The sequence below is a fragment of the Sander lucioperca genome, chromosome 14 (genome assembly GCF_008315115.2).
Source record: "Sander lucioperca isolate FBNREF2018 chromosome 14, SLUC_FBN_1.2, whole genome shotgun sequence".
NCBI classification, from domain to species: domain Eukaryota; kingdom Metazoa; phylum Chordata; class Actinopteri; order Perciformes; family Percidae; genus Sander; species Sander lucioperca.
Genome location: NC_050186.1, coordinates 32,455,440 through 32,474,831, shown reverse-complemented (window position 1 = coordinate 32,474,831; position 19,392 = coordinate 32,455,440). Strand labels below are relative to the sequence as shown.

The 19,392-nt window shown below is 41.0% G+C and overlaps 1 protein-coding gene across 2 annotated transcripts in view; it reads left to right on the top strand.

Moving 5' to 3' along the window:
- The window catches only part of il6st (interleukin 6 signal transducer), a 33,210-nt gene that overhangs the window by 2,476 nt on the left and 11,342 nt on the right, over positions 1 to 19,392 (top strand). The window contains exons 3-11 of one of the 2 annotated variants that reach the window (XM_031287360.2): positions 692 to 997; positions 1,958 to 2,111; positions 5,929 to 6,083; positions 7,083 to 7,237; positions 10,539 to 10,701; positions 12,483 to 12,559; positions 13,694 to 13,934; positions 15,393 to 15,572; positions 18,317 to 18,418. In XM_031287360.2, coding sequence (XP_031143220.1) covers positions 692 to 997; positions 1,958 to 2,111; positions 5,929 to 6,083; positions 7,083 to 7,237; positions 10,539 to 10,701; positions 12,483 to 12,559; positions 13,694 to 13,934; positions 15,393 to 15,572; positions 18,317 to 18,418 — 1,533 coding nt within the window. The remainder of the gene's footprint in view (positions 1 to 691; positions 998 to 1,957; positions 2,112 to 5,928; positions 6,084 to 7,082; positions 7,238 to 10,538; positions 10,702 to 12,482; positions 12,560 to 13,693; positions 13,935 to 15,392; positions 15,573 to 18,316; positions 18,419 to 19,392) is intronic. The other variant, XM_031287361.2, reaches the window with a different exon arrangement.

Genomic DNA, 19,392 nt, shown 5'->3' with positions numbered 1-19,392 from the left:
CGATATTACGATATTCAAAATCCATTGTTTTCCATGGCTTTGTGGAAGACTTAGGTGCGCATATTTGGCGGGTGATTTAGGGGTCCTCCCTCAAGAAAATGTGATGTTTTTTTTAATTAAAAAAAAAAAAAAAAAAAAAAAAGCAATTTCCCCCAAACATTTTGTGTCTCTTTGTCGCTCTGTGGGTTTTTGCGTGCGTCTCTTTGTAGTCATGTTGTGTCTCTTTTTGGTCGTTTTTTTGTCTTATTTTCACATCATTTTGGACCGTTATCACCATATCTGTGTCTAAAACTTTGGAAAAGCTAGAGCAAATCATAAATAAATAACACTCAAAAAGCTTAAAGACAAAACTTGCTTCCAAATCCATTAGGGACAAACTGCAATTATTAGATCTTAAAAAAGTCATTTAGTCACATTCATTTGGCTAAGGTGCTGCCCAAAACGGCTCGGGTGCTGCACCCAAACCTTATAATGGCCGGGAAAACCCTGAAATCTAAGAGGATATCTAGTCCCATATTACAGTATTGATATACTGTAATATTGATATGTTGCCCAGCCCTAGCAGAGGTCAAATTGTACTATGTTGTGCTGTAATTGGTCACATATAACAACAAACAATAAAGTTTACAGTTGTGCCACTAGGTTGAGCTTGATTCTGAAAATTGACGTTTCTTGTTTTGTTGGTCTTCAGAAGATGACTACTATTTGATGGTAGTCCCGCAGTCTCCAGTGCTAGAGATGGGGACTAACTTCACGGCTACATGCGTGATCATCAACACGTCGGAAGTTACAGCAGATGACCTTTACTGGACTCTCTCCGGGACAACTATACCCAAAGAACAGTACACCAAGATCAACGGATCAGCTCTCAACGTCACTGTCCCCATCACCAGTGAAAAGACTGAATGGTTATTTTGCAGATGCCAAAAGAAAAACACCCTCTTTTATATCCGAAACGAAGGCAAATTAATTCACGGGATCGACCTTAAAAAAGGCTGTAAGTGTTTTTTGTTGTTTGCTTTGAACCACGTGTATTTAAAGGGGACTTATAATGAACAACTCACTTTTTCAGTGCTTTTGCACATAGCCTCTGGGTATCCTGGGAAGTAAGACAACCCAGTCAGTTTTTTTGTGGGCTCACTAGTAGGGTTGCCACGATGAAGAAAAATGTTCCATCCTCTATCCTCACTCATAGCTCTTCAGAGATCCATCCTCTATCCTCACTCATAGCTCCTCAGAGATCCATCCTCTATCCTCACTCATAGCTCCTCAGAGATCCATCCTCTATCCTCACTCATAGCTCCTCAGAGATCCATCCTCTATCCTCACTCATAGCTCCTCAGAGATCCATCCTCCATCCTCACTCATAGCTCTCATTGAGTTCTGCCTCCACAGACCTTCTCCAGAATGGTCATATCAAGAGTGTCAAAAATACGTTGTAAGGCTTAAACTAATTGGGGGTCGCAATAGAGCCAACGTGCCACACTCAAGCCTAATTGCAATTTCAGTCGAAAAATGTACTAGTTGGAACATGGGTGCAAAATTGTTGTGCATCCTAAAGTCCTTAAACATGTTTTTGTAAAATGCAAATGAATGCATGGTATATAAGATGCCTCACATCCTGTCAGGTGAAACAAAAAATAAACGAATAAAGATGAGAACAATTTCGTGAACATCAAAGGAACTTTATCCCAACCTGGCGTGCGTTTTGTGGCGCTATGTAGCCCGCAGGCAACACCAAAGCCCGTTCACTCAAGCAGAGCTTTGAAATTTTCGCCAGGTCTGACATTTTTTTTTGACAGTTTTTAGTGAGTTGCCGAGCATTCCAAGCATCTCAAATGTCTGATTGCCCAGCAGAAAAATTATATTCACGAAAACAATAGGTTCTTCACACTTTCAGTGCTCTTTGTGCTTGGGCCCTAATAAGATCTGTGTGTGTTGTTTGTCTCAATGTCAGATGTTCCGGGGAAGCCTGAGAATCTGTCCTGTATGGCAGTTCAGCAGGGACTGTACATCTCTCCAACTTTCAACTGTTCGTGGCAACCAGTAGGACAACAGACTGATACAGTCCCTACATTATACACTCTGTATACTGCAGTCCTCCCATCGAGGTGAGTATACACCTCCATGTTTTTGCATCACAGCATCGTCTGTTTGAAAGTTTTATCATCAGAAAATTCTGGAAACATTTTTGTTTTAGTACATTCCAGCATGTTGGAATCAAGTCAAGCTGCTAAAGTACTTGAAATAATGTTTTGTTAATGTCAGGTTGTTTTGCTGCTGGTGTCGAGGACTTGATGAGTTCATTTGTCATGGCTTATCATTTGTAGTTTCTGACTCTGAATGAATACGTTTCTGTGCAGCCCCTTTCAGACACACCCTTCACTCTGTAAACTGCCGGGCAATTCTATATGTAAGAATCCCCTGAGGCACACCTAAAGCCACACTAGTCTCGCATTGCCAGACCTTCCTCCACAGCGCCGTAAATCTTTACAATCATTCCCCTAGAGAACCAAGCAGGCCTGCCTTGTTGCACCATCCACATTTTCCTTAAAACTTGCCGTTGTCAGCCTGTAATGTTGCTCAGAGGTTCCAGTTGATGTTGCTCCATCTGACCGGAGTTTAAAGGGAACACAAAGAAAGCAGAATGTGGGGAAAAATGAGACATCTGGCGGAACCTCCGGCGGCATCGGAACTATCCCGTCATCCATTTAGAATAACGCCACACCAGCAATCGGACTACAAAAGGCATTGTCACTAGGGTTGCACGGTATTAACAAAATGTGATGTTGTGATATCGATATTAATTTCAATATTTTTAAACATATGTAAAATTACAAAAGTTACGGAAAAAAGCATCAAAATATATTCATAACAAATTAAACAAGTTTTCTTACAACACAAGGTTTATTTCAAATGACTGTCATATTGGACTAGTCCAACATGAATATATAAATAAGGACCATGTCTACAGAACAGGACATGTTTTACTGGTTGGACAGTATAAAATATATAAATAAATAAATATATAAATAAAGAGAACAGGACATGTATAAAATATATAAATAAATAAATATATAAATAAAGAGAACAGGACATGTTTTACTGGTTGGACAGTATAAAATATATAAATAAAGAGAACAGAACACAACTTTTCTTTCGCTTCTCTGATTTGTTCCGTTTTGTTGTCTCTATCTATTTCTTCACTCACACTGTCACTCTGTTAAAATATGCACACACGTGGTCCGCTCCATAGGGTTTGTCACGTAGTGGCCCTGTGCACTGACGTGCACTAACATGCAAGTGGCACGGTAACTGGCCAATGAAACATGATCATTATAGCATTTCAAGAGGGCTCGAAATCAAACACAACTAAGACACACAGCCAACGGACGGGACACAGCGCTCCACAAAATAAACTAAATGTTGCATACTTATTGCGACACTTTCGATATATTGCGATAACGATATTGAGTCGATATATCTTGCACCTCTAATTGTTGCATTTCCGTAACACTTTCTTAGTGGATTCAAATTGTAGTTAGTATATGTATATATCAGTGATATATAAGTAGTGCTTATTCAATTAGTTGTTTGGTCTATAAAATGTCAGAAAAGCCCAAGATGGCGTCCTCAAATGGCTTGTTTTGTCCACAACTCAAAGATATTCAGGTTACTGTCACAGAGGAGAGAAGAAACTAGAACATATTCACATTTAACAAGCTGACAGCAGATCATTTTTTCTAAAAGAATTACTCAAACTTTTTCAACAGACTAATCAATTATCAAAATAGTTAGCGATTAATTTAATAATTGACAACTAATCGATTAATCTTTGCAGCTCAGGAAAAACACATGTGCAGGTGCAATGCAGGTGTAAAAACATTCTGATTGGATCAGCCAGACCAGCATCTGCCAATCAGAGCACATCTGGAGGTGGTTTACAAGAAAAACTTCATTCAGCAGTTTTAAAAAGTAACATAACCCAGTATGTTATTCCTGCTTGCCCTGCCAGCTAGTGGTGACAACCAGTGGCTGAATTGGACCAGAAAAGCTGCCAGTACCCTAATTCAGCAGTTGCATGACGTGATCAACGCATGTGTCTTGGATATATTTATATTCATTCACACCTACATCTTGTAAGGGTGACCCTGACCAGTCGAAGATTCAATCTAAGGAGCCTGATTCAACTGTTGAATCGTCGCAGTGTCTGAAAATGTGGTTGTCCAACAAAGGATCATTCCGTTCAGGCTATATAGGGGTGCTGAATGTGTTTTTGCCAATAAATCATGATATATACAGTACCAGTCAAAAGTTTCTCATTCACTTGAATGCGAAACCGTGTCCAAACTTTTGACTGGTACTGTAGCCTATTTTGGTATAAATATCAGCTGATTAATAATACCTGTAATAACAATTAGAAGTAAGGGTACTCACGTGGACAAAAATCTGAAGTGCCGGTACTCGGTACTGGTGAGTACTGGCCCATTTCAGGCACCGGTGACTAGAGCTGTAACAATTCCAAGTTCTGCTGTATAATTAATCTCAGAAATAATTGCGATTAACAATATAATTGTCTCTTTGTCAAATTTTAAAAATATTTATTTTTTTTTATTTATTTTTTTTAACAAATTCCAGGATACATCATTTGGTTACATTACTGTCATGTGACCCAGATAATGACACAAATACACAGCCTATGAAGTAGAGATGTTCTGATACCAATACCAGTATTGGTATCGGCTCCGATACTGCCTAAAACGCTGGTATCGGTATCGGGAAGTACTGGAGTTCATGCACCGATCCGATACCACGTAATAAAACCCTAAAGAAAATCTACGTTAAAGTAGTTTATGTTCTTTTTCCGTTATAGTTGACTGTCAAACTGCAGAATAAAAGAAAGTTCTGTGGCATTCATTGTTTGTGTTTGTTCATGTTTCACAAAGAGTTTATCCTGAGCCAGGCCGACAACAAAGATAGAAATCATATCACATCCATACAGGGATAGTAGTATACAGTTGTTAAAACATAATAAAATATATGACACACAGGTATCAGAATCGGTATCGGGAAGCAAAAAATGGTATCGGACCATCTCTACTATGAAGTAAACATGTTTTCTAACTATCCCTGTAACCCTTGTCATATTGGTTCATTGTTGCTATGCACATGTATAGGGTGAAGTGCCAAAAATTAACAATTGAAATAATAATAAAAATATATAGTCTGACCAATAATCACTTATATAATTACAATTTGGCATATTTAAACAAAATCAACAATTACCAGTAATACTCCTTAAGACCTTAGCTCATGTTAGCAGTTAATTACGGTTTAACAAAGAAACGGCGATTATGAAAAGAAATTGACAATTCTGTAATAATTGTTACAGGCCTACCGGTGACAACATACACCCTGTGCAGCAGTGATGTACCGAATCACTATTGTACCATACTACATTGTAGCTCAACCCATAGAGGCCAGTGTAGCTGTCAATGACAACGCCCCGCACCCAGCTACGAGAATGGACGTGACGCGTCATAAATCATCAAACTGTGATGATAATTGTCAGTACAGCCACAGAGATATAACGTGTCATTCAACTATAATCGCTGCTGCAGCCAGTGAGAGAAGTGACACGCCTCTCTTCTTTGGTATTAGTTTAAGTCACTGTTGCTCTTCATCAATGGACAGATGAAGATTCCATGTCTGAGAGGGGCTCATGTTTTTGTGATATTCATGCCTTTCCCTAGGTCAAAGCATTGGTTTAAAGGTCATTCTTATAGCATATAGTGGAAGGGTTGTAAAGTTGGACTATATCAAAAAAGGTGAATTTTGTTTTCAAATGGAAAGAGTTTCCGTTTGTATCGTTGTGTAGGCCTTGTTGTTAATGTTCCCCTAAAGAGTATTATGATCTTTTGTCAACAGCGGGCAGCCCTCTCATGAGACAAAAGACAACAGTATCCAAGTGAAGTTAGGGGACATTTTCCCCCATCATATGACACTGGAGGTCTGGGTGGAGGCACACAATAAACTGGGAAAAATAGAATCTGAGCATCTGAAAGAAGATTCCGGATGGTTTGGTAAGTTAAATGTTGTAATGTTAATATGATAAAGGTTTGCACACATGCAGTTTAAAAAAACGATTATATTCAGGTTAAGGTAATACCCCGATTTTTCAAACGCCATGTTAACACCTTACCCCGGTTAAAATCAGAGTTCTCATAACCCGGTTAACAGACCTAGAGAACTCCTTCAGTAACTGGGGGATTCCTGCATGTTTACACCTTAAATGGAGCATGGTCTGGTTAAGTGTATGCACGTTTCAACTGCCCCTCCCTTCTCGTAGTTGTAGTAGTCGTAGTCATTGCTATGATACTATAAAACAAAAGTATCAGCGGGCCGTCTGTTTTACTCCCCGCCGAGGCAGCAGCGGAAACCGGGAGATGGCTAAACAGATTGTCCATCTCTGGGGCTGTCTACACCATGTCTTCACAAAAAAAGTGGAGGGTTACAGATATAATGAGCCAAACAAGTTGTCAGTCGTCCTGCGAGAGCACTGTGCTTTCCTATGCTGTGACAAGAGTGTGTGTGAATGAAACATTAAGTTGTTACATTTTACTAATTGAGATGCCGTTCGGTGTAATTTTGACATAAGTCAACCGGCAGAAAAAGCCAGTTGTGCGTTGGCAGAACGCCACCTACTGTACCGGAGGTAGAGTTACTCCTGTTGTTCTTCCCATTCTTCCCCGCTCATGTATACGGGGAGAACTGTCAGAACCCTGTCATTCAAATACCCCGGTTACTGCTGTGCATGTAAACGCACTCAGTGCTGCCATCTTTTTGTCTGCTAGTCTGATATAGTCTGGTCTAAAACATGTACTCACCTTAGTCACAATGCTGGCTCGGCTGAAATGTGACCGTGTACAGTGTAGCTGTTTTCCCTTCTCTAAAATCTAGTGTGCACCGGTCGTGTGAAGGTATGGTCACATTACGTTTCCGTTCAATGACATGACCACGTGACATGTTCAATAAACACTATCTCGCATAGTCTTGACCGCTTGTTGTGTCTGTTGTTGCAGTGAAAACAGACCCTCCATCGGACGTCAAAGTCTTTTCAGAGAGGAGTTTTCCCACTTCCCTTCTGATAAACTGGACTCATCGTATTATCAAAGAACGTGTGAAATTAACCTATCAAATAAGATACCGCCAGAATGGGACTCAAAATTGGACTTATGTAAGTATGTTTTTCTCATTCTACCACTCAGTCATTTATCATATTGTGTTTTGTTTGATTTATTTGAAGAAGAAAAAAACATAACACTGCACAGCAGTGATTACCTAGGCAGACATTGTAAACCACACAGGATAAAAACACAAAGTCTGAAGGCTTTTTAACATTGCAGTGTTTCCTCTATGTTGATTTTGTAGTGGCGGCCCACCACGACAAAATTTCTGCCACCATGGTATCAGAGATAGGGCTGTACAAAAAATGTAGTCGCGGTTGCCTTTTAAATGATCCTGCCAACATAATGCACCCCCGTTGGCTGCCGCTCACATTGCAATTTAACAACAAGTAGAACTACTCAGAGGTTATTGGACCCGTCCAGTTTAACAACAAGTAGAACTATTCAGAGGTTATTGGGCCCGTCCAGTTTAACTCCACATACTGTTGTGTTGATGTACTTTATTGTCAAAACGTTCACTTTCTTCCGAGTCGACTATTAAATGAACAGCTCCACCAAAAACGTCACCGCGGTGGGTCCGTTCTAAGTGTAGACCTGTTGTAGATGTTAAGTTATAGTTCCTCAGAAAATACAGTTCAATCACAACTGAAAATATGCCTCATTGTGTGTGAATAGAGGTGAATAAATATATTAGTTTGTGTTGCAGCGAAGTGTCAGCTCCGTTTCATACGTAGAACATTTGGCGGCGGGGCGCGCGGGAGTTGGGGGTGAGGGGGTTCGGACAGACCTGTCCCCACTGCTAAAAAAATCCTAAAGGAAACACTGCATTGTGGTCCTCTAGTAAAACACTTACTACACCACAACATCATACAGCACAACAAGACAACAAGTGCAGACAATACAGTTAACATGTAATACAGCGGGGTAGCTATGTCAACATGCTCTTTGCCTTCTTGGTCATAAATAGTAAAAAAAAAAAATAGAATTGAAAATGCTACATGGTACTTAGTAACTGTTTCTTTAAAGCCACTTTAAACATGCTCAGTTAAATACAGATTATTCAACTGCTGCACTGTAGACAAATGTGTTTTTGCCCATTAGGCTATTGATTCGAAAAGGAAAGGGAATCAAAAGGAAACCAAATCTGTCAAGCTACCTCTTATAAATAGGGTTGGGTACCAGTTATTTTTTCCCAATAACGGTGCCTGAACCGATACTTACTTAAAAGAAAAAGAAGTGCACAAAACCACAGTCGGTGACATCTTGTTTATTGCTAGGGCCATATGGTTGAATTGAATTGATTTATTTAAAATGTAATAACAACTTATACCAATACGTTATTTCACCAGTCAATTGCTGTTAAACGACAAAAAGAAGAACGACTAGCTAATGTTACCATGCTAACAAGCGAAAGTAAGACACTTTGAGAATTTAGCTTAAAGTACAGGCTCGACGAGCCCCGGCATCGCTGTAGAACCCGTTCCTCCTCTGCACTGGGTTGCACCAGCTATGTGTAAGTTCAAACGTAGACTAGTTTGAACGTTAGTTCTGATTTAGGTCGTAGTTTACGCGCTACTAACATTTTAACAGTTGCACCAGCTGAAGTAGTTCTAACGTAGGCATAAGTTACAAATTCAGTCTTACACCTAGCCCTTAGTAGGTGTAAAGTTCCCATCCTGTTTTGACAGGTGGCATAATTTAGGATGACACCCCTTCAGATATCTAATATGATTTATATTGATACTTATGCTTTTGTTTTCCACGAGCGGAGATACAGAGGATTACTGACCATTATTGAGCTGCAGGCAGCAGATTTAGGTTAACGTTAAGGCTGTTTTATGCTTCTGCGTCGAATCGACGGCATACCCCCGCAGACCCCTCTGCATCGCCGCGATCCCCCCTCTGAGCCCTCCGCCGTAGCTTGACGTGCACCTCCAGAAATGTGTAACTTTGCATCGAGGCGACGCAGACTGCAAGGACTGTGATTGGTCAACTGGTCCTGTGTGTTGATAGTGGGTATTGGCTAGTTCACTAACATAAGCTTTGCAAATAAACTCAGACATATTTTGGTAACAATGACGGGGTTATCAGTTTGTAAAGTGTCTATATGTCAGTAACGTTTTGAAATTAGCACTTCGCCAACAAGCAGTACTTTGTGGGCAGTTTGCTTGCTAACATAACATAAACTGGCTGGCAGACACCTCGCAAATAACCTCAGACTTATTTTCTGGTTACAATAACTAGGTCAGTGGATTTTACTGTGTCTATTTCTCGATACTTTTCACAAAATCTAAGCAAGAAAAGGCCAAACAAATAAGATTAATATTTTAGCAGACAGTCTATGGGGTTTGCCATTCTTTACCGTTTTCGGTGGTGAGCGACACAGACACAGGCGACACCCCCTAGCGGTATGGCGGTGAAATGCACCGCAATGCAAAGCAACCCCAACGCGGAACTCCGAAAGGGTCACGACGCCGTAGGAGCGACGCCGTAGCTATGGCGTGGAGTTGACACAGAAGCATGAAACAGCCTTTAGGTTCTACTCATTTATAACAGTTTGCCAGTGTAGGCGATTATTATGTTTGTACTAACGTTTAATAATAGATCTTTAACCTTATAATTAATAATAATAGGGTACCGTTACCCTTATATTACCCCATGTTGTAGTCAACGTTTTACCACTCGATGTTAGCTGTAGGTTAAGGTTGTATATTATCAATCCTAATGCTTTGTCCTAGTTTAGGTACATGTCTGTCATTGTTTTGGTGATTAACATTACCAACGTTAGCTATTTTTAGCCTCTTCGCTATTGCGGAACAAACTGTTCAAAGACAATTGGGCACGAGAGACAACATGGTAATAATGATATCATAATGATAATAAACACTGCGCCAAGAATAGGGCTTTTCACTGATTGGCCACGGGAAGTGAAATGTCTTCTGGTCAGTGTGGACTTTACGCCAGTGTAACTAAGATTAACCTTGCGTCGCCGTGGTGCAACCCAACATCGACACAACAGTATCAAACTACGTAGTTTCAACGTATCGTTTTGTGTGGACTTTAAACCCTAACTTAAGAGAGAACTTACACAGCTGAGGCAACAGGCTGCTGTTCTATTTCTGAAGGAGTAGCTGCTCAGGGTGCATTCAGGGACCTGTATTATTAGCACCAGTAACCACAGGTGTCCCCACATCAACCAAGAACTTTAACTTTAATGTCTTTATCTTCATTTGTGTGTCTGGTACATATTGTGGTGTAGTGTGGCTGCCTGTTCAACCGACAAGTCTGCTGCTTTTCTTTTCGAATTGTTAGTTGACAAAATCAATAAGAGATGTGTTTAATGTCCTTTAGGTACCTCTCGGGGACACTGCATCGGACATAAAGTCATTCAGACTCCAGGACCTTCAGCCATACCAAGTGTATGAAACCCAGGTGTCCTGCAAAAATGCCAAGGAGGGCCATGGTTACTGGAGCAACTGGAGTAACATCGTTACCAAGAAAACACCAGAGGACCGTGAGTTTCAAGGCTGCCAGTTCAGACTTTCACTAAATAAAAGTCTTTGACCACCAAATACACTTGTTCAAGTTGTTCAAAGACAATTAAAGAAAGAAATCTCTGTTCTACCTGATGGACACAATATGATCCATTGAGATCTTCCTCACACTCAGTCAGTACATACAGGTGGAGTCTGTATTTTTGGAGAAAGAGTGTTGATATTGCAGCAGCTTTTGTAAAAAATTGCGATGCAAGTTGCAATTCAAATCTGTGTTTGTGTTGCGATGAAGTTGCCTTTTTTGGGAGGGGGGAGTATAATTCTTTAAAAATAAAAGCAAAAAGTTTTCCAAGGAAATTTACTGTGTGTGTGTGTGTGTGTGTGTGTGTGTGTGTTTTGACAGGATTGAAACAGCAGCGACTTTTGAGTGACAAATCAAAATTCGCTGTACGTTTTGTTGGTAAATGTGAGATGTGACACGCCTTATCTTCATACTAGAAACAAGCAGGGTTTCCCGCAGCACTTTGCAGCTCGGGCGGCCGCCTAAGCTGGGGAACCCTACCGCCTTAACTAGGTCGTCAAAAAAAAACAATAGCGCGGATGTGCTTCACACCGCGAGCGTGCACACGCGCCACACGGCCGAAATGAGAGAAAGAAAAAGAGACGTGGTCCGTCGCTGTCTGGAGGATAACTAGCCAGTTGATATCGCCGTGTCCGTGAGAACAATCGCCATTTCACCGTCGCGTGTGCGTCGGAGTTTGTCAACCAATGTGCGGCCAGCTGGGGCATGCCCGGGCAGAGACGGGGTGATGGACTTACCAGAGTGTTGGCATACGGTGGGCAGAGAACATTTCTATATGTTTCTCTGTCCTGTTCTTCACATCAGTGAGGCTTTCTTCTCTTGTTTCAACGAAGTGAATACATGACGAAGTGACTGGAACTATCATCACCTCTTGAGCGTGGATTCTCAATGTCCCGGCTGTTGTCTGGTCTTTGAGACACTGTTGTCCATTTTCTTTTTATCACTACACGCGGTTCACAATACACGGTTACACAGAGTGAAATTGCGTTTCCTGTTTTTATTTCACGCATACTATCTGCTGGAGTGTGTGAAGCTATGGGCTGAGCTCTGTTATCTCAGAGCTGTTTGTTTTGGAGAAGAGTTGTCAGGCAAAGTGGAAGAGAGCGTGCCACGGAGGATGATGGGAGCAATGCCAGTAAAATTGTTATAGCACTTTTTTTGAAAATAGTTTAATGAGCTTAAAGTTGTACATTGCAACTGTTATTTTGAAAAGCTGGTTATTTATTAATTATTTATTATTATTTAAATATAATATTTAGTGTAGTGTAGTGTGTAGTACAGAGTCTGCACTGCAGAGATATTGTAGATAAAACCCCCCCCTCGGTCAGATGGCAAACTACCACCTTAACTAACACATCTTCTGCGGGAAACCCTGACAAGGAAATTAATTTGGGGATGTACTTGTTATGTTGGCACGGTGGACTGCGGTGGAAGTTGCGGGGAGCTCCGGTGATTGGTCAAATTTGCGGTGAAGTTGCGGTGATTGGACAAAATTCCGAGGTCTCACTGAATTCACAGAGATTGGTTTGATTTGCGTGAATGGTTGCAATCGCGACATCGACAATTCCTGAAGGGGCTGCTCTACTCCCACTGCCTTTGTCTTTACCATCTGTGGCCTTTCCCCTGTCCTGTGCACAAACGGAGTAGTGTTGTGTGGTTCCTTTTGTCCTTTTGGTAAACTAAAATATTTAGTTTCCTTTTTTCTCTCTCTTGTCTTAGGACCAACAAGTAAACCAGATCTATGGAGAATCATTGCAGAGGGTGACGGCATACAACAAGTGCAGTTTATTTGTAAGGTAGGTTATTGCATCACATTCAGTTTAACACAACAAACTGTTAGACCTAGTGATACTAATACTAGAAACTGAATTTAAATCATTTTATATTTAAATTTGCAGTGTTTAATTTGAATATACTGTAAATTGAAAAACTCAATGTGAGCAGCATATTTCGAAATCAAATTTTTTAGTTTGGAATTGAATTCTTTTTTTAAACACTTGAAACTGAATGTTATATTATGAAATTGAAACTGTATTTGAATCTTACTGAAAATCCAACCCTCTCTATAATTCCACGGTCAGTTCTCACAATTCAGGTTCAGTTCTTGCAATTCAAATTCACGGAGACACACATCCCGAGTTCAGCAGAAGCTCCGTCCACTGTGTTGATGGAATGTGTTTTTAATTCGGAGGACAATAAATTCCTGTCGAACAAAGGAAGGAGCAATTTCTGACTGTGGGCCAGCCTTATCCTATGAATACGTTTTTATCATCATTCCAAGGGCTGAATACACACGCGCACAACAGCATACAATTGATTGCATCCCAGTTTCTTAAGTAAAGGATGTTTTTGCACTCTAGCAGGGTTTTTTCTGCCATTATAAGATTTGGGTGCAGCTCCCGAGCAGTTTTGGGCAGGCACCTAAGCCGAATGAATGTAGAAGACTTTTCTTAGATCCAATGACTATATGGACTTCTTTAGCAATTTTTAGCTTTAAGCTTTTTGAATGTTATTTATTTACTATCTGCTTTAGCTTTTCCAACGTTTTAGACACAGATATGGTGATAACGATCCAAAATGATGTGGAAAAAAAGACTCAAAACTACCACAAAGGGACACAAACCGACTACAAAGAGACGCCAAATGACCACAGAGACCCAAAACAACTCCATAAATCCCCCCAAAATGAGAAACACAAACCGGTTCCAAAGAGATGCAAAAACCCACCAAGAGACATAAAATGTATGGGGATATTGCATTTTTTTAAATTGAAAAACGTAACATTTTCTTGAGGAAGCACGCCTAAACCCCCCCGCCAAATACACACACCTAAGTCTTCACAAAGCCAGGGAAAACACTGCACTCTAGTCGTTTGTTTTTCTGACTTGATGCTGAAGTGTAACTTGCAGTGTGTGACTTTGTCCTGCTAGGATCCTGTGCTTGCCAACGGGAGGATAATAAGGTTCAACATAAAGATTCAAGACCCAAAGGATAAAGTCAAGAACGGAAGTTTGGAGTGGAAGAATATTACCAGATCCAGCCAGGGGAAGATCACTGATCTCAAACAGATTGACCTGGCTGACCAGAAATATGTCGGAGTGTACGTCACCGCTACTAATTCTGTGGGAAATTCTCCTGTGGCATCGTTATTCATCACAGCGAAAGCCCATGGTAAGTGTCCACAGTCACATTCTAAAGCACACATGTCAAACTCAAGACCCGCGGGCCAAATCCGGCCCCTCGCAGACTTTGATCCAGCCCGCATATCAATTTAGGTTCTCATCAGATTTTGGCCCACCTAGTTTTTGTTGCCTTTTCTGAAGTTTTTTGTAATTTTTTTCCGACTTTTTTTGGTGCTTTTGGCCACTTTTTCTTACGTTTTTGTTGCTTTTTCTGACGTTTTTTTCGATGTTTTTGTCACTTTGTTAGACCTTTTTTGGCGCTTTTTTCTGTGAAGGCTAAGGAACTTTTTTGCTGACTTTTTTATGACTTAATGTGATTCTTATTTTCCAATGTGGCCCTTAGAGAACTTGAATATGCTCTAAAGGCACACCTGCAGTGTATAATCTAAACCGCTGCATGTGATGTTTTGTATAACGTATGTATTCTAGCAGGGAAGGCGTGCTGCTACACTATGCACAACTGTCAGATATCGTATCCAGCACTAATGCCAGTCATTGCTGGCTCATCCCAGCTTCCCTATGGACTTCTTCTAGTGATAGCAGCTCTTTTTTTCTGTGAAGTTGTCAGCGGAAGAAGAGAATGTTAATTGTTGAGATTTAATGTCAATATCTGGACTTTAAGAAGACCCAGTCCCAGCAGTATAAACATAATATGAACATACCCTGATGAGGAGGAGATTTGCAGTAGTGTAGCATGAACATTGATATTAATGAACAAGACAAAAATACTCCAGTACTCCAAATTAATGTAGCCTTTCAACTGGACTATATAGTCTTTATTTTTAAGAACTTTTCACTTTTATGCCCTTTGTTTTCAAGTGGACAGCACAGCGATAACAGGAAATGAGTGTGTATGACTGTACTGAACAGAAATACAAACGCAACACTTTAGTTTTTCACTCCCCTTTTTCACCAGTTAAGGTTAAAGATCTAAGACTTCAGTGCACTCTAAGACTTTGTATGCACACAAATCATATAATATATAATATAATATCTCTCTCACATTTTGGCTCCAAATTTGTTAGTCTGTGTCTTAGATGTTCTATTTCAACTTGCGGGAAAAAAAAAATGCTGCATTTGTATTTTTGTGTTCAGTTTATGCTCATCCAAACGTCAGGCATGATACAGTACGATATGCTGCTGCACCATATGGCCGCTCTGTTTCCTCACACTTCCGCTGACTCACAAAGCCAACCACAACATACCAGAGCAGACGCTCCAGCTGTTTGTCTAACTGCAGCTGGCTGGGCCGTAGTGTGCTGCTGTGTCTGTTCTAATCACATACATATACAGTAGACTTATCATATGGACACACGCTGGCACGCAACACCGCTAATTATTGTGTTTTTCTGAGTGTTGGGAAAGCTCTCTTTGCATTGCACTGTGGTGCTAGTCACTGCTGACACTGGTGGGGGGGTGTGTGTGTGTGTGTGTGTGTGTCTCTCAGAGTCAGAGCACGCCCCGGTTGAAGAGCTGAAGGTGTTGCCCCACAGGGGCCAACTGTGGCTGGAATGGAAACCCCCCAACAGTTCAAAGTTGGTGTCAGAGTATGTGGTGGAGTGGGTGGGCAGTGCTCAGACAGACTGGCAGAAGGAGATGAGAAATACCACACGCACTGCCATTAAAGGTAAGCTCTTTCCTCTAAATAAAGCAATTTGACAGAGTGGAGTTTGCCAGTAAAGGGATATTTCACCCAAAATATGTCCTCATTGAGAAAGAACCACTCACTGGCTGTGAGAAGCTGTGTAGTTTGATCCATCGTGGAGAGCGGATGTACACAGTTGACCCCCAAAAGGGTCCCAAGATTTATATTATTATATATTTGTTGCTATGAACGTGTATGGGTCAAGTGCCCACAGCTAATAATTGAAATAATAATAAAAAGATATAGTCCGAACAATAATCACTTATAATTACAATTTGGCATATCTAAACAAAATCAACAATTACCAGTCATACGTCTTAAGACCTTAGCTCATGTTAAACAAAGAAACTGGAATTATGTAAAAAAAATTATATAAATACAGGCCTACCCATGAGTTTGTTTTAAATGTATAGCCTCCTACCAGGCTGTTGGACCAGTGTTGTGTTACATGTCTTCTAATCAAACAGATTAAAATGAATATACCATAACAAAAGGTAAGAAATGAGCAATCAACAGCACAGATGAAGGAGAAAAAAAAAAAAAAAAAATCTGACTAAGCTATGTCCCTGTGAGATGAGGTAATCCGACATAAATCGACATAGTGAAGAGGACTTGTCGCTGCATAAACTCATGAAACTACAGCAAATACAGCAGTGATACAGGCTACTACACACATTTCACACCTGTATTATATTGTGCAATGGGCCTTCTATTGTAGTAGCTACAGTTTGAGGATGAGAGTTAAAGGCCAGCATGAAACCTATTGAAGGCTCACAGTAGGCTTGTTGGAGATGAGCGTCGCCTCGCCTGTAAGGTGGACGAGAGCAGGCGGCAGCAGCTGGGGGCGGTGACAAAAACCCGCTGTCAAGTCTGACAGTTTCCAGCTGTTTCCAGCAGCCTTCAGGCTGAACAGGAAGTCACAGAAACACTCACATCCTGTTAGGTCCTATTCCGATTTAATAAAATGTTATCAGACCCATATATCAGCCTGTACACAGTCTCCAGTTGTTTTTTTTATGACAGAGTAGCTCTCAAAATGCTCTACATGTGATCTGTTGCTGATTTTAATTAACACACTGTAGATGATCCTTAATCTGAACGGATTTAGTCTCCATCCATCCATCTTCGTCCACTTATCCGGTATCGGGTCGCGGGGGCAGCAGCTCCAGCAGGGGACCCCAAACTTCCCTTTCCCGAGCCACATTAACCAGCTCCGACTGGGGGTTCCCGAGGCGTTCCCAGGCCAGGTTGGAGATATAATCCCTCCACCTAGTCCTGGGTCTTCCACGAGGCCTCCTCCCAGCTGGATTTAGTCTCTCTGACTTCTAAACGTCGCTATCAGCCACACAACGTTGTTTGTACAGAATAAGCCTTTAAATCAGACAAATAGCTATTAAAATCCTTCCAATTCAAAATCGATAAAAAGTTTATATAAAACGTCATCATGTTGAGTCGATTCGGCTGTTAGATCAGCCGAGAGGCAGGTGTTTCCCAGCATGCCCTGGGTCCGCCTGGGTCTTGCAGTCAGTGAAAAGCAACTGCGCTGCCTGTCTCAAACCTCCGGCCGCCTTGATCTTGCGAGGTTGTCGTTGCCCACGTGTGCATCAGACGTCAGAGCAAGTCGGGATCAAGTCGGACACAGATCTACCCGGCATGAATTGGGCGGCGATCGCCGGTGATTGATTCTGCGCAGACCTGGCTCATCTCTAACGAGCCTAGTGTGTGTGGTAGAGCTGACTGTGGATGTACTGCAGTGATGTAAAGGCGCACTCTAGTGGTAATGCGGTTACCTGCAACTTGGAGTTCCACACCAGTGTGTATGCAAGTTTTGTCTCTTTAAGGCCGCGTTCAGATTGCCTGCATCGGCAGTCCGGCAAAAACACCGGTCTTTCCATTCATTTTGAATGGGGGGGTAATGCGTTTAGGCTGCGGTGGGGTTTGCCACAGCGGGCCTGCGGGGAAAACTGCCCTGGAGTTTGTGCAACAGCTGAATGTTTCCTGCAGCCACAAAACACTCATTATGTCTCACTCGTCTCTTTTCTCTCTCTCTCTCTCTCTCTCTCTCTCTCTCTCTCTCTCTCTCTCTCTCTCTCTCTCTCTCTCTCTCTCTCTCTCTCTTTCCTGTGAAATGAAGCTGCCTTCAAGTGCAGTCGGAAACATTGAAATCTATAAACGATCTGACGGAAAACAGTAATTGTGAAATATAAAGTCTACTTGTGCTTTGTTGGGGGGTTAAAGAACACAACAGGACAACCCCCCCCCCATACTTAATGCTTTGCAGTGCATTTAAAATGTTGGCTATAGACTTTTGGATTTATTTATTTTTCCAACCATTTCACTTAGTCTTTGGTTTCTACTCATTTCCATACAGTATGAAAATCAATGAACAGACTCAGAAACCTGCTCATGTTGTGTGATCCATCAGTCACCAAATCTGCATTCATTTTTATTGTGGTAATGTAGTTTGAGTGCAGATTGATTAGAAAAGTCTGCACTGCATTTCCTCTTCTTTTTGTCCAAAAATTCAAGCTCAGAGCAAACTTACTGCAAACTTGTTACAGCCACCTTTCAAGCCTGCAGGGTCTGTCATACCTAAAAGCTAGATTTGGGTGGAATATTACTTTACTGATACTCTGCTTTACTCAAAATACATCATTTTTAAGAGTCCATGGGCTTTACTCTGTACTAACATTTCATTTAACTCTTGATCTTAATATCAAACCTAGGCCACCTTGAGAAGTTTGTTTGCTACAACGTATCGGTGTATCCAATATACCATGGATGTATTGGGAAGCCAGCAAGCAAAAAAGCCTATCTGGAGCAAGGAGGTAAGATATCAGTGACTCATGGTAGGTAGGTGTTGTGAATATTGAAAGCAGACCAAAATTGGATTATAAAAAAAACTATTTCCAGACACACACAGACATTCTTTTATGTCTGAGAGACAGCACAATCAGCAGCTCTGTCCGCTCTCCATTGACTTGTATTGCGCGAAGGTTTCCTCCACATCAATTTTGTCTGCTAGCAAACAATTAGACCAAGTCTGGGCTGACGGCTTTGATAAATACACTGGATAAGCGGTACAACATGCCCTCCGCACGTATTTTAGCCAGGTCGCCATACCGAAGCTAACGTTACACAAAAAAATTAAACAGTCGCAGCAGAGCTGAAAAAACGAGTATTTTCCGCTGCTACAACTGACGTGGTCAAGCCATAGGATCACTGCGGCTGGCACTGCCATACTCGTTGTGCACATATACATATTTAAAGACTGTCCAGTAAAGTTCACAGACAGTGTTTAAAAAGTGCTTTTCTGCAATCTGTGCTTTAGTAAGTGTGATTTCTTACTGACTTTAATGTTAATGTTTACACCAGGATTATTTGTCAGTGCTTTATGTTGTCATGGTAATTATTACATGTCATTGTATTACAAGGCTGGACGTTCAACAAATCAGTCACTGTGATTAAAGTAGTTTATAAATAAATGTCATTCATATAAATTCATGCATCTCTAATTTAATCAATATAATAACCGTAAAGGACAGTTTGTTTAATCCATCTAATATTGTGTTAGCCATACAATCATTTTTTTGTCTTTGTTAAATAATACAGCAGATAATGAGCTTAAAAAATAATCACATTTAAAATCGCAATATTGGTGAAAAAAATCTCAATTAGATTATTTTCCAAAATCGTTCAGCCCTACTTAGAGCCAAATAGTTTCAGTGGTAACCCAATAATGGACTGACTCGCGAAATTAAGAATTTAGGCCCGGTGGACCACCAGGCTTGCAATACACGGG